The following is a 26,603-nucleotide window of genomic DNA, read 5'->3' on the forward strand; positions in this document are numbered from 1 at the left end:
GAAAATAGTCCCAGAGTTCTGTTTCCTTGTACTACACCACTGCAAATTTGTCTCCTAAGCAAACAGGGTGGAGATTAAACAGAAAGGCACATGTATTAGTGTATGCCATGCTACTGGACCATTGTAGGATGTTTCAAAGCTCCCCACAATGGCAAAACCAAGACGCCACGCTCTCCAAATTCTTAGGTTTTTAATCATTTATTATTTCGCTTGTGCGATTTTCTCCAAGCCCTGGAGGTGGCGCTAGGCAGCAGAAAATGTTCAATTGAAGCAACGGAATCCTCATCAGTGAAGATGGAAACATACCTATTGTGGTTTAACTCAGTGTCAGGGTCTGGGAAGGTCCCCCCAGGAATCACAACTAAATATCTGTGACAGATGACCCTCTAAGCTCTGCTTAAAAACCTCCAGTGAAGGAGAGTCCACCACCACTCGTGGGAGTCTGTTCCACTGCCACCAGAAAGTTCTTCCATATGTTTAGTCGGAATCTCCTTTCTTGTAAACTTGAAGCCATTGCTTCAGTTCCTAACTTTGGGAGCTGCAGAAAACAAGCATGCTCCATCCTCAATGTGCCAGCCCTTGAGATATTTGAGGATGGCTTTGATACCTCCTGTCATTCTCCTCTTCTCCACGCTAAACACACCCAACTCCCTCAACCGTTCCTCATATGGCTTTGTTTCCAAAAGCCTTTATCATCTTGGTCACCCTCCTTTGCACACCTTGCAGCTTGTGCATATCCTCTTTAAATGGTGGTGCCCAGAACTGGACACAGGACTCCAGGTGTGGTTTGACCAAGGCAGAATAGAGCGGGAATATTCCTTCCCTTGATCCGGACACTAGACTGCAGCCTAGAATAGCATTTGCCTTTTTTGCTGCTGCATCACTCTGTTGACTCATGTTCAGCTTGTGGTCTATGAAGACCCCTGGATTCCTTTCACATGCACATGTGTCTCTCCCCCCCCCCCCATCCTATATTTGTGCATCTGATTATTTCAAATATAGAAACTTACATTTGTCCCTGTTGAAATGCATAGTCAGAATGCTGAGAATTCTAGCTCCCTCTAACCTCGCGATATCTTCCCCAAAGTTCTTAAGGTGACAGAATGAGTGGCAGGTAGGGGAAGTTGGTGGGTGGCAGAAATTAAAGTCAGGTTGCATTTGAAAGAGAACTTACCTCGTTTGTGCTTTCCGAAGCATTGCAGGAATCAAATCGCAACTGTCCTTCGCACACTTTTTCGAATTTTGCGAGTGAGTCCTCAAGCCAGGTAATGTGTACAAGGATGCATATGCTAATGTTTGCAAAAAAATTTAAAAAAATGCATGCGGTGGTGGAAAATAAGGAATGCCAAAATGGCTTTGCAAAAAAAAGGTGTAATTATTGTTTTGTCGTTGTGATTTATTGCATGCCCACCACCCTAAGGTTCCCAATCAAAACACAATATTGCATTCAAGAATGTGTCTGTCGGGATGCATTCACAGCGAGAAGCAGGCGAATTTCCACGACGACCTTTGAACATAAATAAATAGAATGCAAACTGATGTGGAAATGTGGAGAACCCAGCTAGCGACTGGAGAAAAATGAGCTGAGAAAAACACACACCCTGAAATGCCTCTCCTTATTTTGTAGCTAATCGGTTGAAATGTCAACACTTTCCTCCCTCCCAAAGAAAGACTGCAACTCACAAATCAGCACTTCAGCAGGAAAGGAGCTTTATTCATTTCCTAAGCATGGGAGCATCTTTACAAGCAAAATGTATGAAAAAAACGAAGGCTTCCCTGAGCCTCAGCGACTAGTCTCTGCAGAAGGGAGAAAGGTGGGCGACATTAACTCTCACTTTGCAGCAGGTGGTAAACTTGGTCGGAGAGTATGTCCGTGTAGGTCTTAATCCTTGACACGCTGTTTTCGTACATGTTTCTGGAAAGGATAAAGGAAAGAAGGGTTGAAGATGTATAGTCAGTGGCCACATCCACACCATATATATTTAAAGCATAGTGGCGCCGCTTGAAACACTCATGGGATCCCCTTTTCCAAAGAATTCTGGGAGATGTAGTTTGTTAAAGGTGCTGGGTGTTGATAAGAGACCCCGCCCCCATTCCCCCAACAGATCCATAATTTACAGAGTTCCCCAGGAAGAGGGATTGGCTTGCGAAACCACTCTGTGAATTGTAGCTCTGGAAGGGGAATAGCGGGCCTCCTAACACTCTAAGCACCCTTAACAAATGAGAGTTCCCAGGATTCTCTGGGGGAAGCCATGACAGTTTAAAGTGCTATCATAGTTCTGCAAATACAGATTTTGAACTCGGAGTGGACCCACTGAAATTAATAGATCTGAGTTAGTCATGTCCATCAATTTCAATTTCTGAGTATGAGTAACACTGGCTACAACCCGAAATTATTGGAAAACCTCCCTCCGTCCACCTCCTCTCTGGTTGTCCCCTGCCTTATTCTCACATTATTGGCTTTGTGACTTCCAGATTTTGGATTTTCTTTAGCCAGCACTGGGCTGTGCTGGAAACTTGTTCCCAGGCCCCTGTGACTTTCTCCTTAACTTGAGCGAACAGTTCCGGATCCTCGGCTTCTCGTTTCTCCAAGCGATAGCTGGAGACTTCTGCAAAAAAAAGGTGAACAGAAAAGAAAAAAAGGTAAACTGTTAAGATTTGGGGGATGAATTGCTTTATTTATTGTTTGCGTTTCTCGGGTGATTGAAATGGTGACTTTTGTTTTGAAGTTATTGTAAGCTCCTGAGAGCTTCCTGTTCAAAGAGAGATGTAAATTCATTAAGGGAAATGAAACCACAGTTTGTTCGGTTTGGGCCTTTCCTTATGACCAGGGCCAGTCCATGGCATTTTGCCGCCTGAGGCGGAAGACAAGATGGCGCCCCCACCATTCTGTATACAAAGGGTGACTAGGCTGGCTGTGAAATCTTACTTTAAAGCCGGCATGCGGATAACATCTCCCCGCACACCTGAGGGCAATACGCTAATTTAGGGGGTCCCCTGTCAGAAATACCTCGGCTTAATGTGGATTGTGAACTCGTCGTGTCTCTTTTAATTGTGTGCCCAGGCAGAGACACACACACACACACACACACACACACACACACACACACACACCCCAACCCCAAGGGCCACCCGGAAGAAATGAATGACTCGTGACAACATGTTATGGGATTAAATTGGCCAAAACTTTATTTAAACTTTCAGATGTAGGAAGACCTTGGCTTAGGCATTGGGTGCGTATCTCTCCCAGCCCCCAGCTGGGGATCTGAAGAAGAAGAAGAAGAAGAGTTTGGACTTGATATCCCACCTTTCATTCCCCTTAAGGAGTCTCAAAGTGGCTAACAATCTCGTTTTCCCTTCCTCCCCTACAACAAACACTCTGTGAGGTGAGTGGGGCTGAGAGACTTCAAAGAAGTGTGACTGGCCCAAGGTCACCCAGCAGCTGCATGTGGAGGAGCGGAGACGCGAACCCGGTTCACCAGATTACGAGTCCACCGCTCTTAACCACTGCACCATGCTGGCTCCCTGATCTGAGGCACATCAGGGTAATCAGGTCTGTCTGGATTGGCTCTGGAAGACACCATTTCACACCAATGATGGGGAGTCCACTGACAACCTTTCAGCGTATGGCCAGTGACTCCCCTCCGACTCAGCCCCTTTAACGGGGAACCCTGGGATTGCTGCCGTGGGGGGTAGGGTATGCATCACCACTTCACGCCCCCGCCTCCAGGGCCGTATTTAGGTTTGATGAGGCCCTAAGCTACTGAAGGTAATGGGGCCCTTTATATGTCCAGCTGTCCTTTGTCAACAACAAATTGCCGCTGTTTTTTGTGTTGAATATATGCTATATGGTAATTTATGGACCTAATAGGTATCTCAAGCCATTTGCACATGTTGCCATGCAACCACTCCATGCAGAATGTAGGCACCCTATATACAGTGTTGCTGTACGTAGGTTTTATTTTAATTGTTTTTTATCTTACATTTTGGAAATGTACACCCAGTTGTTTTTTCCCTTTAATTTTTTTGGGGGTCCCCAAAAGAGAGTGGGACCCTAAGCAATAGCTTGTTTAGCTTATACATAAATCCAGCACTCCCCCCCCCCCATTTAGTTGTGACATCTGCTACGGGGAAGGCGAAACCTGCCAATGCAGAGAAATTCCTTCCCAGTCCCTTAACAGCAGGGGGGGAGGGGGGGAAAGCTCTGGAGCTGACTGTGCGCTCTCAGGTAGGCTCCGCCCCTTTCAACTACGCAAATAGCTCCGCCTCCCCCTGCCACAGATAGGTTCGTTCGAACTGAGGCTTGGCGGGAACCCCAAAGGGCTGTGACATGGGGAGGACTAGGAACTTCTGCCGTTGTCTCAGGGATCGGGGCGCCGCGTGCGGCCACACAAATGGCGCTTTCCAGTTTTGATGGGAGAGTGGTTATTCCACTGTGGCGTTCGCCTCCAACTGCTGCTGCCCTCTCTTCCGTAAATCTGGAGATTCCCTATGCAATCGGTGTAGTTCCCTGGATTTTCAAAGCCAAAGGAATCTCCAGATTTAAGGAGGAGAAGTGTGACGTGGAGAAGGGGCAGGGCCGTCTTACCCATAGAGGCTAGTAGCGCAGGGCGCTAGGGCGCCAAGTTCTGGAGGGCGCCAGGGAAGAGGCGAAGGCTGGATGTGGCATCAGCTCGCCGCCCTCGCCCGCCTTCGCCATGCCGCGCCGAAGCAGCGCCGCGCCCGGAGCCTCCGTCTGCCGTGGCCACCACAGCACGAAGTGGCCAGCTGAGCCAGGAGGCGCCGTGTTCAGTCTCCGCCTCTTCCCCGGTGGAGGAGCCGCCCTCCAGCTGCTGCCCGCCTCCTCCAGCCCCACTGGCAGCGCCATCCTACCTAAAAAAACTCTGGGAAATGGGGGGTGGCGGCGCTGGAGGGAGCTTTGAACCACGGCACTGGATATGCTTAAGACGGCCCTGAGAAGGGGGAAGGAATTCAAGGAGATGCAAAGAATTTGTAATCCACATTAAGTCAAAGTATGGATGGGCCCCTAGGGACGCAGGTGGCGCTGTGGGTTAAACCACAGAGCCTAGGACTTGCTGATCAGAAGGTCGGCGGTTCGAATCCCCGTGACGGGGTGAGCTCCCATTGCTCAGTCCCTGCTCCTGCCAACCTAGCAGTTCGAAAGCAAGTAGATAAATAGGCACTGCTCTGGCGGGAAGGTAAACGGCATTTCCGTGTGATGCTCTGGATCGCCAGAAGCGGCTTAGTCATGCTGGCCACATGACCCGGAAGCTGTACGCCGGCTCCCTCGGCCAATCAAGCGAGATGAGCACCGCAACCCCAGAGTCGGTCCCGACTGGACCTAATACCTTTACCTTTATGGACGGGCCCTTATCCCTCAACAGGGAGGAATGGCATGGGGCTCTGGAGGAACAGCCAAAGAACTGCCACCATTGTCCGTCCCCCCCATCACCATAGCATCTGCAGCCTGAGACAGTTGCCTCAGTCTGCCTAATGGTAGCGTTGGTTCTGCTTACAAGAAGTAGGAGTGTAAATGAGGTGCAAGCTTTTTACATTTAGATCGTCAGCAATATACAGTGGTACCTCGGGTTAAGTACTTAATTCGTTCTGGAGGTCCGTTCTTAACCTGAAACTGTTCTTAACCTGAAGCACCACTTTAGCTAATGGGGCCTCCTGCTGCTGCTGCGCCACTGCTGTGCGATTTCTGTTCTCATCCTGAAGCAAAGTTCTTAACCTGAGGTACTATTTCTAGGTTAGCGGAGTCTGTAACCTGAAGCGTATGTAACCTGAAGTGTATGCAACCCGCGGTACCTCTGTATAGTCTTTCCATGAGGACTAGTGGCAAATTATAGCCTTACCAAAAGGTTAAAACACACGTTTTCACTTCCACGTGTCTCAGTTCAGCATGCCATGAATGCCAAAAGACACATCTCACTCTGAAAAATGTTAATGTTTTCAGAACAAAAACTTCTCATGGACAGATTCTGATTAAAGCTGCCACATCAGAATATATGATAGTACTGTTGCCACCAACTCCTCCCCCCAGGCAGCAATTCAACAGGTGACCTCCTGCAATTAAGGATGGGGTTCCTGTACCTTTAATTAGAGTTGCCATATGTCCGGATTTTCCAGGATCTTAGACAAGTGAATCGAAAAATCGCTTTTTTAGGGGCATTCATGAACAGAAGCTCAAAAAAGCTCAACAACTTTTGGGGTGTCCTGGTTTTTACTTTTTGAAATATGGCAACCCTACCTTAACTGTGCAAAAAATTTGGAAGTGCAACTTATCTTGCAAAGAGAACCAAAAGGCTGAAGCAGTGACATTCCACCTCTCACATAAATCTCCGTCTTCTGCATCCTGACTTGCATTTTATCAGCTTAGTGGGGTTTAGATGCACACAAACGGTAAAAAGCGCAGGGAACTTTCGGATTCATTGCAACCATTTGGGATGTGCCCTGTTCAAGGGCCCTTTCGCCTGATCCTATCTGCCTTTTACGCTGCACATCGGAACATAAAACCACTTGTGATTTCCACTTTATCGGAGACCGAAGCACAGCCGTCAACTGCTGTACACACCACAAACATTTAACGCACGCTTTTTTGCTGCCACCCCAAAGCATCCTGGGAACAGCACATCTTTAAACTGTGGAACTCTCTGCCACAGGAAGCAGTGGTGGCTGCCCACCTGGAGGCTTTAAATGAGGATTGGACCAATTCATGGAGGTGAGAGGCTATCAGTGGCTACTGGCCAAAATGGCCGTGCCTCTGCTGGAGCCATAGGAGGAGAAATGCTCTTGTGTTCAGGTCTTGGTTGTGTGTTTGGCATCTCAATGGCCGCTGTGAGAACAGGTTGCTGGGCTAGGATGGGCCACTGGTCACTTTTTATGTTCTTATGATTCACCCCTCACAGAGCTACAATTCCCAGCAGCCTTAACAAACTACAAATCCCAGCGATTTGGGTGCGCTCGCTTTCAATGTACGGCGCATACAGATATCCATATACAGACACGCCTTCTCAAATCAGCAATCGGAGGAAACTTGCCTGAGCAGAAAAGCACTAACAGGATCGACACGGCCACAAGTTTCAGATCCATTTTCACAACCGCCGCCTAGGATGTCGAAACACAAACATTTGCTTAGGTAAACCAGGTTAGGAAACAGGCAAAGCTGAGCCCCTCGTGGGATATAGCGGGTCCTGCTGTTTCCCAGCCAAAACAAATCCCCCCCCCCATGCAGCTCAGTCGGTTAAGCGCGAGACTCTTGATCTCTGGGTCATGGGTTCGAGCCCCATGTTGGGCAAAAGAATCCTACATCGCGGGGGTTGGACTAGATGACCCTCGTGGTCCCTTCCAACTCTACAATTCTATGATTCTATTATCTTTATTATACTTTTTGTTTTTAAAGAGCCAGAGCTGGACCTAGACTGTGGAGATACATTTCAAATACTCTGCTGTGAAGTTCGCAGAATGACCTGGGGCCAATCACTGTTTCTCAGTCTAGCCCACCTCACAGGGTCGTTGTGGTGATAAAGGGGTGGTGGTCTTGGATGAAGGGCAGAGGGCACAAGATGGCAGTCGATATCTTATTCATCCCTATCCACTTACTGCGGAGTCCCTGGAGTTGCTGACCCAACGGCCATGATATGTGTTTGCTGAAACATTTTGAATCTCACAAATAAATCGTTGCCAGATAAACCGCAGTCCTTTCTCACCCTCTGTGCTAGGAGGGAGGATTGCAGTGTTCGGGGGTTTTATTTTTAAGTTGAATTCAGCCAAATGAGCAGATTCATCACAAACAAAAAACACATTTTGCTTTCGTTGATGGAAGGCAAGCAACTCTGGCAATGTGCATTCTGCTGTGACCTCTTTTGCAATGTCATACTTTGAAATATTTCAGATGGCATTTTAGCTTGTTAATTTGCATTATCTTGAATCTATACTTTATATTTGATTTTCTTTTGCAATGCTTTATTCTGGATTGGGTTTTTAAAAAAAAATAAATTGAATTTTATGTTACAAATTTAAATTCAAACATTAAACATCAACATCCTCATTTAGGAGTCCCTGAATGCTTCGACTTCCCTCCACCTTTCTGTGGTTACCATTGTCAAACTTTTTCTTTTTAACCGCTTCCTTTAATTTTCTCTATTTATTTATTTATTTTTAAATAATCCGTTTCTACCATAGTTTTTCATACTATTCTGGTAAACCACTTTGAGATTAGATAGATAGATAGATAGATATAGATGTAGAAATGAAAACAATTTGATTGGTCCTAAAAAAACAGGATGCTGGACTAGAACATTTCGACCTGATCCAATTAATCTTCTTATGTGCTTAATGAAGCTACCATAAATTCACAGTACACATTTCGATGTATAATGCTGAAGGTTGCCGTTCAGCAAAGCCGAGGAGGGGAACATGTGACTGGACTACAACTCCCATCATACCTGACCGCTGGCCATGCTGGCTGGGGCTGATGGGAGTTGGAGTCCAACACATCATCTGATGGGCCACAGATCCTCCAGCCTTGCAGGAACGGATGCAAACTTTTCAATAGCTTCTGCCTTTCGTATCTCTAACATCTGTCTGAGATGCAGGGAGTAAGCAGGTGAAGCTCTCCCCGGCATTAGATATTTAGTGGGAAACGTGCTTTGTTTCGGCGTAGAATCACGTTAAAGCCACAAGAGCATGTCCGGTGGAACAGACTCCCACAAGATCTAGGTGAGATTCCTGCATTGCGGGGGGTTGGACTAGATGGCCCTCGGGGGGGGGGGGGGGAGTCCCTTCCAGCTCTACAGTTCTATGATTCTATGAAATACGGCGGCTAGTAGAAATGGAGACTTACCTCTCAGTTTAAATTGCTGCGTTCCTTCCTTTTTGCTTTTAGGGAGACCTAAAACTAAGCAAAGAAGATATACAGGTAAACAGAGCCCATTATGGAAAAACGGTTCTTCCCCTTTCGGAATCAGAGGTCAGCCCTTGACCTCCTTAGAACAAGAATTCCAAAAAGCCTGTTTGATTTCCTACCTTGTTCTCAAATATGCAAAAATATAAATGGACTGTGGGCAAGGCATCCGAGGACAACAGGCAACATTTTTTTAAAAAGGTGGGGGAATTATAACACCAGTTCCTAAATTCTGCAACACACCCCCTCCCCCGGCATTGGTCCCTGGGTCTCCAAGGAGCACATCTTAATGTGACAGATCTCCCTGTTGGGTCCTGGCATGGCCTCAACTTCCTCATCTGTTGCATGGGTACAGGAGTCAAGCACGCAGACAACTTCTCTCCCCCATTTTCCCTTGTCAAACCTGGCTCCTGCTGGTCTTTCCAAAGGTACAAGGGAGGTGGCCGCAGAGTTAAGCCCCTGAGCAGACAAGCACACTCACTCTCTGCAGCCGTCGTCGTCCGTGTTACCCTTCCCTGTCCCAGAATTAGCCACCGCGCATTTATATGAGACGGCGCTCTTGCACCCACAGCCCCACCTTCTCCCACAATCCTCTTGGCCAAATGGCACATCCCCTGACATGTCCAAAGTTCAAGCAAACAGGTCTGAGCTGCAACACCGATGGACGAGAGTTTCCAGCGAATATTCGCCATTAGGAGCCAGCAGACTGTGGGGCTCAGCTGAACAAGGGTTGGGACACCTGCCCATTGATAAAGTTATCCCATCCATTACCAACTTTGGAGGCCCGAGAGTTTAGGACATGAAGCAGAGCCCTTCTGGATCAGATCAAAGGTCCATCTAGCCCAGTGTTTCCCAAACCTGGGTCTCCACCTGTTTTTCGGACTACAGTCCCCATCATCCCTGACCACTGGCCCTGCCAGCCAGGGATGATGGGAGTTGTAGTCCAAAAACCACTGGCGACCCAAGTTTGAGAAACGCCGATCTGGTCCAACGTCCCATTCTCACAGTGGTCAGATAGATGCCTTTGGAGGCCCCTCTAGGAGTGCAACAGTGCTCTCCCCATCTTGGGATTCGCAGAAACTGGTACCTAGAGACATACTGCCTCCCACAGGGGCTGTTAGCTACTGGCAAGCCGCTGGCCTAATCCGTATGGAACCAGCCCTCCATATTAGCAGCTTAAAATGCAATGAGGTCACGGGAGGCAGGGATGTCTTCGCCTGATACACAGGACCTCCAGGGGTCCTGATTTTCCAGTCCCGGAATTACAAAAGCCGCCCCTGGCTTCTGATTTGATCCTAGAAGGTCCCTATTTCCCCTGCCAGCGCTGAGTTCTGGGAGCAGGAAGAGCCGGCGTTTGTCCAAAGTGATGACGATGGCGGCTGTGAGGGAGCATCCCATTGCCTCTCCATGGCTGCCGCTGCCAGCCTCCTCCCTTGGGCAACTCATAATAATAATAATAATAGTTAATTTTATTTATACCTCGCCCTCCCTGGCCAGAGCCGGGCTCAGGGCGGCTAACACCAATAAAATTAAAAACATAATAGGGGGAAAAGAGAGGGGGGAACCAATTTAAAATAAAGGTTAAAATGCAATTTAAAATGCAGCCTCATTTTAAAATAGCTGATAAATCAAGACCATAAGGGGAGGGAAACATAAGGGTCAGACCGAGTCCAAACCAAAGACTCTGTCTTGCAGGCCCTGCGGAAAGATGTCAAATCCCGCAGGGCCCTAGTCTCTTGTGACAAAGCGTTCCACCACGTTGGGGCCAGTACTGAAAAGGCCCTGGCCCTAGTTGAGACCAATCTAACCACTTTGCGGCTCAGGACCTCCAAAGTGTTGTTATTTGTGGACCTTAAGGTCCTCCATGGGGCATACCAGCTGCTGGAGAGCAGAGCAGGAGAGGCTGGCACCCCTGAGGCCCAGCCCTGTGTTGTTACACTGGCTCTGAGGGGCAGGCAGAGGGCAGGGCTGCCCTGGGTGGGAAGAAAGGGGGAGCGGAGCACAAGGAGTCTTGGTGTGTGTGTGTGTTAAAAAAAGATGCTTTGTGATCAAAAATCCAAATTAATTTCCATTATTAAGTGACTTCCTCGAATCCTTCCTAACTGATTTTCATTAAATCTCATTTAGCAATTTTCCAATATTCACTTTCTAATATAATTAACTAGTTCAAATTATTAACTTCCTTTCTTTTCATCATAATCTCAATCCATAGTATTATACAATTCAAAGTACTTTAATCCTAAACCAATTTAATACTTGCAAGTATTTCCACTTATGTTATTATAATATTTAGCTAGATATTCCTTAAATTTCTTCCAATCTTCTTGATATTTCTCCTCTTTCTGATCGCAGATTCTATATGTTTGTTTTTATTTTTATATGTTTTGTTTTTTGTGTTGTGTTGTATTGGTTATAAATTTGGAAAATGAATTAAAAAAAATTTGAACAGTAAAAAAGATGCTTTGTGCATCTGCATCTAATTCCGCCCCTTTCTTAAATTTATTTATTGGTGTGTGTTTCTCTTTTTGTAAATCTGCCAAAGAATAAATAAAAATAAAAAACGGGATTAAGGGGTTTTCTCACGATGGTGGAGAACGTGTGTGCTGTTTTTCATTGGTGACAAAGTCGCCCTTCTTTGGGTAGCAAATGCTCAGCATGGACAAAAATTTTCACCAGAGGGAGAAACTCACGTCATTTGAGGGAAAACGTGTCAAAGGGAAAAACTGGAACACTATATTCGGGGATGCCATCTTTCCATTTGTTTCTCCTGAGAGCACAGTGGTCATTTTGGGCGCTGTGATCTCTCATGTCATGGTTCCCCCCCCCCCCCAAGATTATGGCCACAGGGAAGGGGGAACTATGGTGTGCCCAAAATGGCCACCATGTTCTCGCTAGGAAAAAAAACGGAATGTCACAGTTTTTGCAGGACAGTTGAGGGGGGTTGGGTATGTTCACATTACTGCTTCCGGTTTTCTAATTGGATTGAAGCTGGTTTGAGGGGAAAGCACTCATCGAACAACAGGATTTGTCAAGAAACTACAGGATTGCCATGCATCATGAGTAATGTCATATGAATGTGGCTTCGAAAACTAGCAGTGGTTGTGAGCCACAATGGGAACATGGCCTCACAAGAGCAGGCCCTGAGGTTGCCCTCGCCTGCACGCCTCCCTTCCTCCTCCCTCAGGGCAAAGCTGGACAGCTTCAGTCCACAACAAGTGTGTGTACGTGTGTGTGTGTGTGTGTGTGTGTTTAAGTTTTCTGTTTTATAAATTTAGAGTATTCATTTAAATAACCTTAAAATATCAATGACTTCCCTTCTTCTCTTTCCATGGTTCGTTTTACATGACATAAATCCCTGCATATTTTACATAAACTAAACCATTCAATACTGTATTCCATTATTACATCCATCAAAACTTATTTACACTGTTGAATTTATCTTAATGCTGCCAATGTTTTCAAGTGTACACAATTTCCCCTCATATATTCAAGAAATGTTTTCCAATCTTCTTTAAACATATGTTTTTCTTGTTCTCTTATTCTATATTTTAGGTCTGCAAGCTGCACATATTCCATCAGTTTAAGTTGCCGTTCTTCTTTAATTGGGACCTCGCTTGTGGGCTGGTCCACAACAATTTGTAGTGATTTCAGATGGAACAGCGAAGGCATTGGCTCTGATGGGCACTTTTCTAGGAGGAGGAGGCCTCAATGAACATGGCTACCTTGGTGTTGAGATAAGATGGAAGCAGGCCAGAGTGGCTGGGGAAACCCAGCCAGATGGGCGGGGTATAAATAATAAATTATTATTATTATTATTATTATTAATAATAATAATAATTAGTACAGTGGGATGATTCTGAATGAGGAATTGAGCTCACACACCATCTTGCCCTGGAGGATATCTCAGTCAGCAGAGCACGAGACACTTAATCTCAGGGCTGTGGGTTCAAGTCTCACATTGGACAAACGCAGTACAGGAGGTTGAACTAGTTGACCCTTGAGGTCCCTTGTAACTCTATGATTCCATGATTCTATCCGCAGCAGCAAAGTGTTAACTATGCCTGAATACAACACAGGAACCTCCCTGGAAAAATTCCACAAAGATGCAGGTTGGGCATAACTTTTCTCTCTGTGTGTACAGTCATACCTCAGGTTACAGATGCTTCAGGTTGTGTTTTTTCAGGTTATGGACCCGCCGAAACCTGGAAGTACCGGAACGGGTTACTTCCGGGTTTCGGAGGTCGCGCATGCACAGAAGCGTTAAATTGCGCTTTGCGCAGAGGCACTGAATAACAACCCGCGCATGTGCAGATGCGCCGCTGCGGGTTGAGAACGTGCTTTCCACACAGATCACATTCGCAACCCGAGCGCCCACTGTATACACAGCGTGTAAAGTAGTTGTGTGAATGCACCGACTGCACCAGAAGCAGTGGAACAAGGCCTTTGCCCCCAACCCGCCACACCCGGCCAGTCTGTGCTCGGTGATGTCTCCATCCCAGCCCCGGGCTGGACCTTTCTTTGAAGCGCCTCCCCCAGCAATGGGCAAGGCCTGGTAGGCTGTAAGTCCAAAGGGCTGTTTATTCAAGGATGCAAAGTGATGAGCAGGCAGAGTTTGGGCAGACAAGGACAGTTTGCTTAGGCCTTGTGCAATGTTTGTCCCCGGTCACTGATCAACCAACTTTATTCTGGAGGAGCTTCAAAAAAACCAACCCACCCCCCACCTCTCACAAGCAGAGGAAATCTCTAGGCACCAAGCGGGGGACTTGGCTGGGGGGGAGGAGAAGACACTGCTGGTTTATAACTAAGATCCATCAGTGTGGCTTCCTGATAAATACTCCTTTCTGAGAACTATCAATCAACCCTGGAACATGTGATGGGAGTGTAACAACAGGGGCTGCTTGAGAGCACCCAGTATGTCAGGCTTTGTCAACCTGATGCCCTCCAGATGTTTTGGACTACAATTCCCATCAGCTGGGGCTGGTGGGAGTTGTAGTCCAAAACATCTGGAAGGCACCAGGCTGACAAAGGCCATAATATGCTTTCCTCGGGAGCGACACATTTCAGGGATTAGGGGGCAAAATTTTTTCCTCCAAGCAATGCGGCTTCCAGGCAGCCCAGACACATTTCTTTTTCAGATATTAACAACTGTTCTCAGATTTTATTGCTATTGTTATTATAAGGTTGCCAGCTGACCAGGAAAAAGAAAAGCAGTTTGATCTTGAGACATGAGCAAATGTAGCTTTTCACTGTGATAGGAATTTTGAGGTCTTAGATATATGGCAATGTTCATAACCGCACGTACATAGATCAGCACAGGAAAACCAACCTGAAGCCATTTTGATTCCTAAACTGAGCAAATGTTTTCTCTGCAAGGTCAAAGGAAAATGGAAAAGCCTCCCCATTGTCTTTTCCTTCACAAATCCTGTCTTAAGGGTATGTCTGTGTTTGAATAGGGTGTGAGCCTGTGACATGGCCCAGGAACTAAGTATTTATCATTACAAAAGATTAGCCAGGCTCCCCAGGCAATCCAATCAAGTAACCTGCCAGACAAGAGATAAACAAGGACAGGAGAAAAACAACATTCAAATTTCTGTTTAGACCGCCTTTTCTGTGATGTAGGTATGATGTATCTGAGGGGTGGTCTTAGGTTACACCCCTTCTGTGATGTATGTATGATGTTTCTGGGGGTGGTCTTGATCTACAGGGTGGCAATTTCAAAAGTCTTTATAAGGCCTTGCGGCCATTTTTCTGGGTCTCCCTCCTCCTCTCCTGCGGGTGTGGGAAGCACCCTGTTGCAACAGTTCAATAAAGATCAAGCTTACTAGCTGCTTTGCTTCTCAATATTCTCTGGTTGGCCTCTGTTGTTCTGTCCTACCAATAGGGAACCTATGTAAGGACTCTATATGGGCTCTTGGATACCCCATAAGGGAAAAGGCCAATTTTTGTTTACAACATCACCCAGCGTTAAGGGAACTATGAACTTCCCCTGATTCCTGTAGCTGCAGCTTTTGTTTCAAAAAAGAAAAGAAGAAGTTGGCAACCTTCCAGTTGTGGGCGATCGCTTGTCTGTGTTATTTACTCATTTCCCTTTTTCTGAATCTCCCCTTTCCACCCAGAAGGGGAGCAGACGCACAGGAGGTCAGGAAATGTTGCCCTGATTCCATGCGGGCTTGAAGAGCGTTGAAAAGACTTTTATTCCAAGATCGAGGTGACAACCCCATAAACTTTGCAATGCAAAGGAGAGCGAGAAACCAGTTTGGTTTGGTACTGATGGTGCTCATCAGTACATACACACAGACACCCACCCACTCTGCACCCACCAATCCCCTCACACGCCCTTCCCTCTCTCCTGCTATGGAGATAAAAATTGTGTCTTCCTTTCTACAGCGGAGAGGAGATGCTTTGGGGTGTTCAATGTTGTTACAGCACAAAATAACTTGAGATGGAACCTCTCTTGCAGCCTTACCACCTTAAAAAAGGTCTATGCCTGGGGTGACGGGTGCCGCTGTGGTCTAAACCACAGAGCCTAGGGCTTGCCGATCAGAAGGTCAGCGGTTCGAATCCCTGCGACGGGGTGAGCTCCCGTTGCTCGGTCCCTGCTCCTGCTAACCTAGCTCCACAAGATGCACCTGACCATAAGACACACCTAGTTTTTAGAGGAGGAAAACAAGAAAATAAAATTCTGAATGAAACAGTGGATGTATGATTTTTGTGGTTCATGCTGTGGCCACAGACATGTGATTTGATGGTGAGTTTGGGGTATTCCAATGCAAAAATCCTGAGAATCCATGTGGATCCGTGCTTTGTAACCACATTTTTGTGCCATTGCGGCCCAAAGCAACAGTGGATGCATTGATTTTTTTGATGCAGGCTATAGCGATGGACATGCTATGTGATTTGATGGTGAATTTGGGGTGACCCAATGCAAAAATCCTGAGGATCCATGGGCTTTTACCTCCCCCCTCCCAGGCAGCCTCCTTTATCTCTAGCGTCAATCAGCTGCTTCCTTTCAACACTCCCTTCCCTCTTGTTTGCCTTAGTGTCTTTTCGTTAGCTGGAGCAGTTTTTTGCTCCTCCTTTTCTTCTAATTTCTCTCCCCATTGCTTTAGTCTTCCTGTCTCCTCTCCTTGCAAGTTTGCTGTCTTTACCTCCCCCCTCCCAGGCAGCCTCCTTCATCTCTAGCATCCCTTATCTCCCTCCCGATCACTTGCCGATTAGCGGCTTTGTTTCAACACCCACTTCCCTCTTTCAAAAAAAAAAAAAAAAAAAGCATGATCTGCTTTTCTCCCCTGGGCAATTCAGCTCCAGGGACCACACAATCGCTCCATAAGATGCACTGACATTTCCCCTTACTTTTTAGGAAGAAAAAAGTGTGTCTTATGGAGCGAGCGAAAATACGGTATCTATGTTGGATATTCTCTCTCTGTGTGTGAGAATCATTTGTTCCAGAAACAGAGAAGAATGGAGAAGAAGATTCAAGAAGCAGCAGAAGGCTGAGATTGTTTTGTCTATGCAAGGACATTTTCTGTGGGAACTCGGCCCTCCAGCTGTTTTGCGACTACAATTTGCACCATTCCTGACCACTGGTCCTGTTAGCTAGGGATGATGGGAGTTGTAGTCCCAAAACATCTGGAGGGCTGAGTTTGGGGATGCCTGTTCTAAACCATCCATCAGAGGTTGATGGATTGATCCAACAATCTAAGCCCACCACCCTCCAAAGTCCAACTTGGAAAAGTGGGTTGGGACCATTCACCTGTCCATCACCTGATGTCACAATGACATCAGGGAAATGACACCTATTTGAGGCTGTGTACATACTAGACTTCAAACACGTTGAAAGTATATTCTTTGCCTCAAAGAATTGTGGGTGCAGTATTTTACTCCTCACAGGGTTACCATTCTCAGCAAATGTGCTTTAAAGGTATATTGCATATACACGGACCTGAGTTCAGGAGAAAGTTGCTCTAAGTGATGACTAGATGATTGGCAGTTGCAGCAACCTCCTTTGAAGATGCTTGGCATTAGGAGTGCACCTTCAGAAGAGGTTTAGGATTGTGATTAATGGGAAACCCTTTGCAGTCCCTACAGAAAGAAAAATTAAAAGCAGAGCATTTTTCCCTCTGCAGAGGAAGCGGATTAAAATCAAAGCTGTATCTTCTACCCTTGCTTGGATGCACACACAACAAAGTTCAAAGAAATGTGCATTTTGAGGGATGGCTGTGTTTCGGTTCATTCCTGCATCTACAGGCGTTGGCTAGATGACTCTATGGTTCTATGTATTGTTTTGCAAAGTGTGAATTAGGCAAGTTCACTTTTAAATGCAAACTGAATCAAATTTCTCTCCCATCTCTATTTCAGGGATCTGGGGGAAAGGCTGGATTTTGTACTTTTGTCATCTTAAAACAGTTAGTCCAACCTCACTCTGTTTCTCTAGCATACACGCACACATGGTCTCAGATGCAATTTTCTTTGAGAATTCACTCCTGCGACTTTCAGAGTTCTTTTGTGAGAGAAGATGATGGGGTGTGTCCTTTGAAGCGCAAACAACTTCGGAGTCTGACCGTGTGAAAATTTGAACGCACATGAAATACCTTGTGGGAGGGGAGAAGAGAGGAAGAAATAGTTTTGCTGGTGGGGCAACTTCAGGAAATTGCTTGAGAACTTGGGAAGGGGGAAGGAACCCAAATCACAATTATTCCTGCCCCACGATGAAACCTTTGGAAGAAAACCTAATCAATAAACAGATAACCATTGCAATAACAATCGAGATTACAGAGCGAGGAATCTTCTGTTTATTTGAGGGTAATAAATGATTCCAATAAATGCATAACAAAAAAATAGAAAATGGAGGAGCCGAGGAGAGGTATACCCATGTAGCCCTGCCTCCTCCTCCCAGATTTTCCTGCACCTGGAGAGAAATAGATGTTCCTCCACTGCAACCTGCTGGCGGTGGAGAGTCAGATGCAGATCTCCCTTCCAAACAGAGGTGTGCGATGGTGAGGGAAGGGATGGATTCAGGCAGAGCCATCGCTGGAAAACGTCGCCTTGACTTTGTCCTTCACCTGCTGGAATCTTTCAGAGAGCCAGTTCCTGCCAACGGGAAGGCAACAGTGAAGGAGCCATGCCCGCCCTCGCCAGGGTCTGTGCAAGACACGGCACTTGATCGAGGTGGGCACCACCCCCCCTCCCACCCCCCACGCTACCCCTCCTCCTCTCCTCCTTCCCCCAATTGGCTGTTAAACAGTTCTGCCCCCTCTAATGAGGAAAATAAGTGAGGAAAATTCTCAGGGATGATTTACACCCTGGCCTTTCATACTGCATCACAGTGTGGTACGCTGGTTTGACATCAACTGATAGGACGTGCCTACAGAGGGTGGTGAATACAGCACAAGATATTATGGGCTGCCCTGTGAATCCGCCGGATGAAACAGCGGAAGAACATTGCCTCAGGAGAGTGAGGAAAATTATCAGGGATGATTCACACCCTGGCCGGCACTTCCTTGATCTCCTGCCCTCGGGCAGAAGATATAGAAGCAGGATTAGTCGCACCAACAGGGTAAAGAACAGCTTCTATCCGTGGGCTGTTAGGCTGCTGAATGAAAAGATAACAACAGGGCAACTGACTTTTGGGTTTGGTGGGTGTGCGTCAGTAAACGAGGGGAATTAAGACTAAGAGCTGAGTGGGGGGGGGGTGCTTGTGTAATCTCACTGTATACAAGTTGTACAAGTGACAATAAAGTATTTCAATGATTTTAATAATGCAATGGCGGCGGCAGCAGCCTCCTGAAATCTGCCTTGCCCCCTTCTCTACCTTGCACAGAGGTGAGCAAGGTCCTTCTTCAGGGGGAGGCATTTTGGGGGCAAGGGGGCCTGACGGGGAGCGCAACCAGTCCCCAAGAGTGTCTAAAATGAATTTCTAGCTGCGATATCAAAGGGGCAGTGACTGTGGAGAGAGCTTTTTCGCCCTGCTGCGTTCTGTCCCGCTCTACTCTCTCCACCTACTGGTGGCTGGAGGAACTGTTGTTTCTCTTGAATACCCGTCGAGATTGGGGAAAGATGTTGCTCTCTGCAGATCCTTGCTACCACTGTGGCCCCTTTTCCTTTGCAACCCCCCCCCCCCCGCAGAAATGCAGGGCCTGATGCCTTCTAGCCAATCTAGCCGTAATCTAGTTGGAGCCCAACTCTGCACTCTGAGAGAGGAAATATAAGAACCCGCCTTATATGTAGTCTGAATCTTGGTCTATCTAGCTCAATGTGGTCTACTCAGACTGGCAGAGGTTCTCCGGGGCTTCAGACAGTGGCCATTCCTAGCCTTTCTCTGGAAATGCTAGGTGTCAGGCCTTCTGCATGCAGAGCCACTAAGCTACAACCCACAGGAGCTTTCGGGTTCCTTCTGGGCCTTAATGAGAATTGGTGAAAATACATAATTCAGATTCATCAAGGAGCATGACTTTGTTGTTGTTGGAGCTTCTTTTTATGCCATCCCACTTTCTAAGTAGAAGAGTTTGGATTTGATAGTCCGCTTTATCACTACCCTAAGGAGTCTCAAAGCGGCTAATATTCTCCTTTCCCTTCCTCCCCCACAACAAACACTCTGTGAGGTGAGTGGGGCTGAGAGACTTCAAAGAAGTGTGACTGGCCCAAAGTCACCCAGCAGCTGCATGTGGAGGAGCAGGGAATTGAACCCTATTCAGCAGATTATGAGTCCACAGCTCTTAACCACTACACCACACTGGCTCTCTATTCAAGTAGTTAGGTGAGATATTTTGCTAGGCTAGGGGGCTCAGGGCAGGTTCCGTGGCGCACAAAACTCTGTCTGCTTCATGTGTCTCAGCAGTTGCCCCCCCCCCGAAGTCCACACTATGGCTCTGAGGCACATTTGACGCGCACCCTTTCCCTCAAAGAATTCTGGGCACTTGAGTTTATCCCTCACAAAGTTAGAATTCCCAGCAACCATTAACAAACTGCAATGCCCAGAATTCTTTTTTTGGACTGGGATAATTCTGTGCGTACACAGCCCCGGGTTTCAGGCCTTGCAAGGAAGCCACCGGAAATTCACCTGGCTTTGGAGATCGGCTCACTGTTGTGGAACTCCTGGAAAGCTGTTTTGGTCCTCTCTCCAGCGTTGTCAATAAAAGTCTGAACATTGCGCTGGAAGTTCTCAAACCTTTGAGACAGGGAGGGCTCTGTCGGCTCAACCTCAGCGGAGGCTTAGAGAAAGCAAAGAGAACAGCGGCAAAGGCAGTGAGAAATGGATTTGCACAGCTTGGAAACTAAACATATCTGGTTTTGCAATATGCCCCGACTCCCCTCCTTCCTCCTGCTGTTCTCTGATTCTCTGGTTGGCCCTTAACACGTCCTTGTGTTGCATCTCCATCGACATGAATGATTCAAGTGAACCAAGGTTATGCAAAACTGCCAAAAGCTAACCTCGGTTAGTATGGCACAATCACATCTTACGTGTAATTAGCTAGCGTGGTTTCAACCTTGCACGGTTGAACCAAGTTTCAATTGAACCAGGGTATGCAAACCTAGCTAAAAACTAACCTCGGTTAGTTAGGGCTGCCATATTTTGAAGAGCAAAAAAAGAGGACACATTTGCCAACTTCTACTTTTAACTATGGATTGCCATGACGACTCTCATTTTTAATACCCCTACTATATGTAGGCTATAGAAGCTGTGATATATTGCTAGTATTCATGTTCTTAACTTTCAACAATTTCCATATAAATTTTGATTCTCGCCAGTGCTATAGTATCTCAAACCTTCCTAATGGCTGAAGAGGTGATAACAGAGAGATTGAACTCTCTCGTGCCACTTACACAGTCAGCTATCAGACAAAATATTCATATATTTCCAATTATGACTCCAACCTATTATGAAGAAGTCTGACGTAAAATACAAATTACAGCCAATTGAACTTTTCCCTTTTTTGCTTAATAATGAAAGGCAGATTCCCCTCCCCACTCCACACACAACAAAAGGATGCATAAAGGTACCTAAATTAAAAAGTAAGGAAGAACGTATCCTGCCCACATAGTAAAAAACACAATTTTTAATTTCCATGCCCTAGTTCAAAAGCCACTTAAAATCCATGACCTTTGGGAACAATAAGCAATAAGGGAAAGGGGAATGTAAAGGACAAAACAGAAATATAAAAAGGCAACCTAGACTGTGGGGGCGAAGCAATTGCTTCTATACCAGCAAAACACACGTGCTCCTACAACTCTGAGCCACCATAGCATTAAAGAGAGATGCCTCCTCTATTTCTTTTTAAGATGCACAGATTGGGGGATGAACCCCTGCATTTGATGTGGGTAAACATGGAAAATAACCACAAGGAAAGGGGGGGGAGGGAGGAGAGACAGAACATGCAATCGACTGAGACAACACCTAGCGCTAGGAAGCCCCAACCTTGGTTACAGCCAGCGCAGATGTAAAGCTGAACCATGGTTAAGGCTGACAAAGGAAGGGAGGCTCATTCATGTCAAAGTGCTGAGAAGGAGACAAGAGGCAGAGCCTGACCTCTCCCAAACTCTTAACCAGGGTTAAGGTATCAACCATTAAGCCTTTGGCGTTGGGCCATGGGGCTGCTGTATTACCCCAAAGCAAAGTGGTGTGCTATGGCTGCTACCTCTGTGGTCTAGTTTTCTCCTCTGGGGGAGAGAGAGAGAGAGAGCATCCAGCAGGTGGGGCAGTCTACCTGGTTATGGCTCTGCATTCTAGATTTGAGGCGAGAGGTACCAGCTAAAGGAGCCTGGAAGAGCTGCTCTTCTGTGCTCAGCCAGAGTGGAAGCTGGGATGGAGCAAAGACAGGGTGGTACCCTAGATACACAGAGAAGTGAGACTGGGGACCCCCTGCTCTTTCTAAACCCACGTCAATCAAGCATAAGGGGGAGGTTGGATTGCAGCCTATGTGTTTTTATTCATGAAACAAACAGGATTCCTCTCATAAAGCGCACACCACAAAACTCCAAAATGGGAAATCGTTTTGATTTTGATTTCTTTAAACCTGCGATCTCTAAGGTTCCTCCTGCTATCTGTTAGATACGTGCAACAGCAGGGATCGTTCAGTTTGCGACTTAAGGGTTAATTCTGACGCTAGCAAGCAAGCCAAAAAAGGAACTGGTGGAGGTGTTGCTTAGCAACTAAACAAAGTGGCATGCTCTTTGCTGAGATAGCACATGCTGTGATTGGCTGTGAAGTTCTGGAGGAGCTTTTCTCTGTATGTTCGGCTGAATGTCTTCCTGCCCTGCACAAGGCCTGAATTAAGAAACAGCCCCCACCACCACACAAAAATAATCCGCTCTCTAGTTCTTTCTCCTCAAATTATACAGTGTTTTGTTCTGTTTTCCTCAGTAAAGTTTTACCAAGTCTTTTCTCATTATATAAGTGACTTTTGTTAACACTCTCCAGATCACGTCCAGCCCGCCTCCCCCTCTTATTTTTAAGCCTCTGTTGCTTCCAAACCTCGCACCCACTGAACATCAATGCCCAACACAGATTCTGCCCACAAACTTGGCCAGCTGCAGATCCAAACCTGGCACTGATGGGAAGCCAAATTTTCTCTGGCCAGGAAAAAGAAGTGTTGGTGCTTTCATACGAGAGAGAAAAAAATATGTTGCCCAGCTGCAGTGATAGGATCTGTACAGACATGTCAAATGGGAAGAGCTGTCAGAGGGAGGGGCTTATTTTGGGCCCGGGGTGTGTGTGTCCGGGAGCAGGAAGGTGTGGAAAGGATCCTTTGCCAAACCTGCGTAACTAGAATTTCCAAATTAGCCAGTGGAAGGGAATAGATGCAGTCTAGCCTGTTCCAGTCGCATTGGTGGCGCTGCATAATGAGCTAAGAAAAGGTTTTCGGCTCCTACCTGTCACAGCAAACAAAGCCATGAGGACCACTGCCACGGAAACCGCAAGCTGCATGGTGTTGGCAGGTCTTCGAGTTCCTGGAGGAAAAAAGGAAGGAAGAAAACAAGGGCATATTTGGGGGAACTGGTTAATAACGGTGACAATGGTGTTGAAATGCTCGTGCGCTGCCTGACGACTGTGCCTAAGGTTTCCTCCACATGACTAAGTAATCCTGAACTGTTCTCACAAAATTTGTGTGGAGCTTCAATGTCATCAGCCGTTCATTGAGCGTTCATTCTGATTCGCCTGCAGGGAGGTCAGATGACATTGCATCCAGCCAGCTATATCACCTCATGCTTCCCAGGGCTTTCCCCATTACTTTCCTTCCAGCAAGAAGTCCAGTTTTGAGAAGTGGGTTTGTTGCACGAGATTAACTTCAACCGTGCAGCCTGAGTTTGCTGGTACGTGATCAAACCCTACCCGGAACTAGCAACAGCCTGGAAGCACCGTAAGAGGCGCAGGGGCAGGGACTGGTTTAAAAGAAGAGAGAGTTGGCAACCCTTGCAGCAGAAATCTTCCGCACCTTTACCGGGTTCAATACACATTGTAAAATTCTCAGCAAAACTGCAAATGGCTTCTTTTTCTTTCGCATGTGCTCCCTCACTGCCCTCCCGTCCCGTCTCTGATTCCCCACCTCCACCCAGAAATGGAATGATGTTCTGCCTCCTCTCTTGAAGGACGGCGACAGACGATTGCCACCTGTCACCTGAAAAGGCACCGGTGCGTTTCACAGCTCGCCAGCTGACAGGCAAAGCTTCCCCCCCAGCATAGCAACACAGTTATGGGAGGATCCTTCACCGGCTGAATTTCTGCCTGGTATGAAACTCACGATGGCATGAACTCTCCATTAAGGAAGGAGGAAAGGCAGGGGTCAATGCAGCCGTGTTAGATGACTCATAATAAATTTGAGTCTTTTGCATGGCTGTCTACTCTTGGTTTTGAAGAGCTTCCGACAGCGATTTTGGGGAGGGGGCGTGTCAAAGCTTCACCTGCTTCATGCAGCTGTTAAAGGCAAAAAAGCACAGGAAGATCCTTTTATACCAGTGGTTCAGTATTGTATACTCTGGCTGGCAGCTGCTTTCCAGGGTTGCAGCCTGGAGACGTCCCATACCCACCTAGAGAGGCCGTGGATCGAACCTGGGATTTTTTGCATGCAAATCAGGTGTTCTACTATGGCTAGGAAGGGACGCGAGTGACGCTGTGGGTTAAACCACAGAGCCTAGGACTTGCCGATCAGAAGGTCGGCGGTTCGAATCCCCGCGATGGGGTGAGCTCCCGTTGCTCAGTCCCTGCTCCTGCCAACCTAGCAGTTCGAAAGCACACCAGTGCAAGTAGATAAATAGGTACCGTTCTGTCGGGAAGGTAAACGGCATTTCCGTGCACTGCTCTGGTTCACCAGAAGCGACTTAGTCATGCTGGCCACATGACCCGGAAGCTGTATGCCGGCTCCCTCGGCCAATAAAGCGAGATGAGCGCCGCAACCCCAGAGTCGGCCACGACTGGACCTAATGGTCAGGGGTCCCTTTACCTTTACTACGGCTAGAAAATTGCAACCCTCTGTTAGTGGCAAAAGCTAAATCAACATCTTGGAAAAATGAGGCAAAAAGCTCTCTTAGGGTTGCACTTCATTGCCACCTCCCTCTGCCCACTAAACTTTCTGAACCTTTCTCCCCTCTTCTGAGTCTGTAGTCCTGTCTGTTTGCCCCCACACCACTCCCCAATCCTGCATTTTGCTCGGTCTCATGTTCTTAGATTTGCTTCATTTTTTTTTAAAGGCTCTGTTGCTGTTTTTTAAAAGCAACGCAGCAGGCAGTCATTTAACAGGTGAAGCTCTCCCTGGCATGGAGATGCAGCGAAAGCAACAGCTTTCCCTGCTGAATTTCTGTGCAGTAAATTCCCGCTGTTAAAGACGCAGGAATGAGGCCACTCAGACAGAGAGAGAAAGTGCTCCATCTTCACACACTTCTCATTTAAGATGCCATCGCCAGGGGCTCTGCATTAACTTGCCATGTCTAGATTTTGAAATAATAATAATAATTTGACTCTAATTTAGTCACCCCATTTGAATTCCCCTTTCCCCACATGCCAACTGAATCCATTTCTATATTTCCACTTACTTGCAGCTGGGAGTGGAGACGAGAATCCAAGGTGAAATCAGAATTCCTTCCCAGCTGCTCCAGCTGCTCCCTATAAACCTAGCACCCTGCCTCCGATATCCGCCCCTCAGAGGGCAGCAACCTGAGCCTTGCTGCTCTTTCTCCTCCCCTCCGCAGTTAGGAGGTTGCTCCATCCCTCCCAGGAATTTAAACCGCAGCCAGGGATGCTGTAAGAAAAGAAGGCAAGTGTGTGTGTGTGTGTGTGTGTGTGTGTGTGTGCGCACAATCCCATTTCCTCAAACTTTAAAGTCACTGGGAAGTTGTGGGTGGGGGAGAGAGAAGGAACCACCTTCCACGCAGCCCAGTTTGCTTGTACTTTTGGTCTGCCTGAGCAGTTTGCAAAAAGGCTGGGGGAAAGAAGAGGCCAGCCTCCCTTCTTGAGGCTTCCCGGATAGGGTTTTGCCTCTAAGATGCTTTCGTGATCTGGAAGGATAAATAGCCCTGAGGCACAGTTAAAGGATAGCTCAGCTGGTTAGAGCATGGTGCTGATAACACGAAGGTCGCAGGTTCGATCCCCCTATGGGATAGCTGCATATTCCTGCGTTTCAGGGGGTTGGAGTAAATGATCCTAAAGGGTCCCTCCCAGCTCTACGATTCTACGAATAATAATAATAATTTATTATTTATACCCCGCCCATCTGGCTGGGCTTCCCCAGCCACTCTGGGCGGCTTCCAACAAAATATTAAAATACAGTAATGCATCAAACATTAAAAGCTTCCCTAAACAGGGCTGCCTTCAGATGTCTTCTAAAAGTCTGGCGGTTGTTGTTCTCTTTGACATCTGGTGGGAGGGCGTTCCACAGGGCAGGCGCCACTGCTGAGAAGAGATCATGGTCTCTCAAGTCATATTTCCCCCCAGTTTTTAAGTTCACACATGGAAGCACTTGCGCCTGATTCTCAAAACGCCCAGTCTGTGGGGGCTTCCTGAAAGTCTCAGATTTGGAATTTACATTTTCAAAGGTCGTCGTCTGTCTCTAACCTCTAAGGCAGGAAAGAGAGTCCAAAACCTTCTGAGGTAGCCTCAAGGCCACCACAACTTGGAAGGCTACAAAAGAGGAATTGACAAATTCGAGGAAGATAAGGCTATTCAATGGCTACTAGACATAATAGCTATGTTCTGCCTCTGCGGTCGAAGACAGTAATGTTTCTGGAAACTGCCGGAGGGGAAAAAGCTCTTGGGCTTGCAAGATTCCCACAGGTATCTGAGTGACCCCTGTGATATGCTATCCATTGGCCTGATCCTGCAGACTCTTCTCATGTTCTTTGGGTCAGCAACATGCATAGGATGTGAGTGGTGAGACTCAAAAAGGAGGCTCCTTTGCTCAGTCAGAGAGCTCATGTTTTGCAAGCAGAACGTCCTGGGTCTAATCCCTGCTACCTTCAATTTTAAAAGAGATGATCAGATAGATAGCGATGATCTTTGCTGTGCTACTGAGATTTGTTAACTGCCTTGAAGACCTTCCTAAAGACAGAGAGCAGATAGGCTGACGAAGCAAGTAAGAATACATAGCCCTGAACACAAAGAGTTGGTTTCTATACTTCAGGGGTAATAATAATAATAATAATAAATTTTATTTATATCCCGCCCTCCCCAGCCGAAGCCGGGCTCAGGGCGGCTAACAACAATAAA

General features: G+C 46.9%; 2 protein-coding genes and 1 long non-coding RNA gene across 3 annotated transcripts; 1 reads left to right on the top strand and 2 right to left on the bottom strand.

The window, feature by feature from the left end:
• Positions 1-1,693: 1,693 nt before the first annotated feature.
• LOC308484645 (apolipoprotein C-II-like) lies at positions 1,694-9,466 on the bottom strand. Its single transcript, XM_081019563.1, has 5 exons — positions 9,390-9,466; positions 8,849-8,902; positions 7,044-7,110; positions 2,453-2,609; positions 1,694-1,915 (listed from the first exon to the last, which is right to left on the bottom strand). Exons 3-5 carry the CDS (start codon positions 7,093-7,095, stop codon positions 1,825-1,827), a joined length of 300 nt encoding a protein of 99 aa, XP_080875689.1. The 5' UTR covers positions 7,096-7,110; positions 8,849-8,902; positions 9,390-9,466; the 3' UTR covers positions 1,694-1,824.
• Positions 9,467-13,050: 3,584 nt separating this feature from the next.
• On the top strand, positions 13,051-17,753 carry LOC308482482. The gene is made up of 2 exons (XR_013989301.1): positions 13,051-16,829; positions 17,267-17,753. It is a non-coding gene; the product is annotated as an uncharacterized lncRNA (long non-coding RNA).
• APOC1 (apolipoprotein C1) lies at positions 17,678-25,088 on the bottom strand. Its single transcript, XM_081015579.1, has 4 exons — positions 24,935-25,088; positions 22,778-22,855; positions 19,968-20,118; positions 17,678-17,998 (listed from the first exon to the last, which is right to left on the bottom strand). Exons 2-4 carry the CDS (start codon positions 22,830-22,832, stop codon positions 17,923-17,925), a joined length of 282 nt encoding a protein of 93 aa, XP_080871705.1. The 5' UTR covers positions 22,833-22,855; positions 24,935-25,088; the 3' UTR covers positions 17,678-17,922.
• Positions 25,089-26,603: the final 1,515 nt, after the last annotated feature.

This window comes from Podarcis pityusensis (genome assembly GCF_964106645.2).
Source record: "Podarcis pityusensis genome assembly, chromosome: 8".
NCBI lineage: Eukaryota > Metazoa > Chordata > Lepidosauria > Squamata > Lacertidae > Podarcis > Podarcis pityusensis.

Excerpts from the sequence above, each read along its gene's own strand:
- LOC308484645 (XM_081019563.1), bottom strand. The coding sequence starts at position 7,095 with ATGGATCTGAAACTTGTGGCCGTGTCGATCCTGTTAGTGCTTTTCTGC. Across the intron at positions 2,610-7,043 it reads GTTAGTGCTTTTCTGCTCAG|AAGTCTCCAGCTATCGCTTG; the intron begins GCAAGTTTCCTC and ends TTTTTTTTGCAG. Across the intron at positions 1,916-2,452 it reads GAAGTCACAAAGCCAATAAT|AAACATGTACGAAAACAGCG; the intron begins GTGAGAATAAGG and ends TATCCTTTCCAG.
- APOC1 (XM_081015579.1), bottom strand. The coding sequence starts at position 22,832 with ATGCAGCTTGCGGTTTCCGTGGCAGTGGTCCTCATGGCTTTGTTTGCT. Across the intron at positions 20,119-22,777 it reads GGCTTTGTTTGCTGTGACAG|CCTCCGCTGAGGTTGAGCCG; the intron begins GTAGGAGCCGAA and ends GCTTTCTCTAAG. Across the intron at positions 17,999-19,967 it reads GAGCCGATCTCCAAAGCCAG|GAACTGGCTCTCTGAAAGAT; the intron begins GTGAATTTCCGG and ends TCCCGTTGGCAG.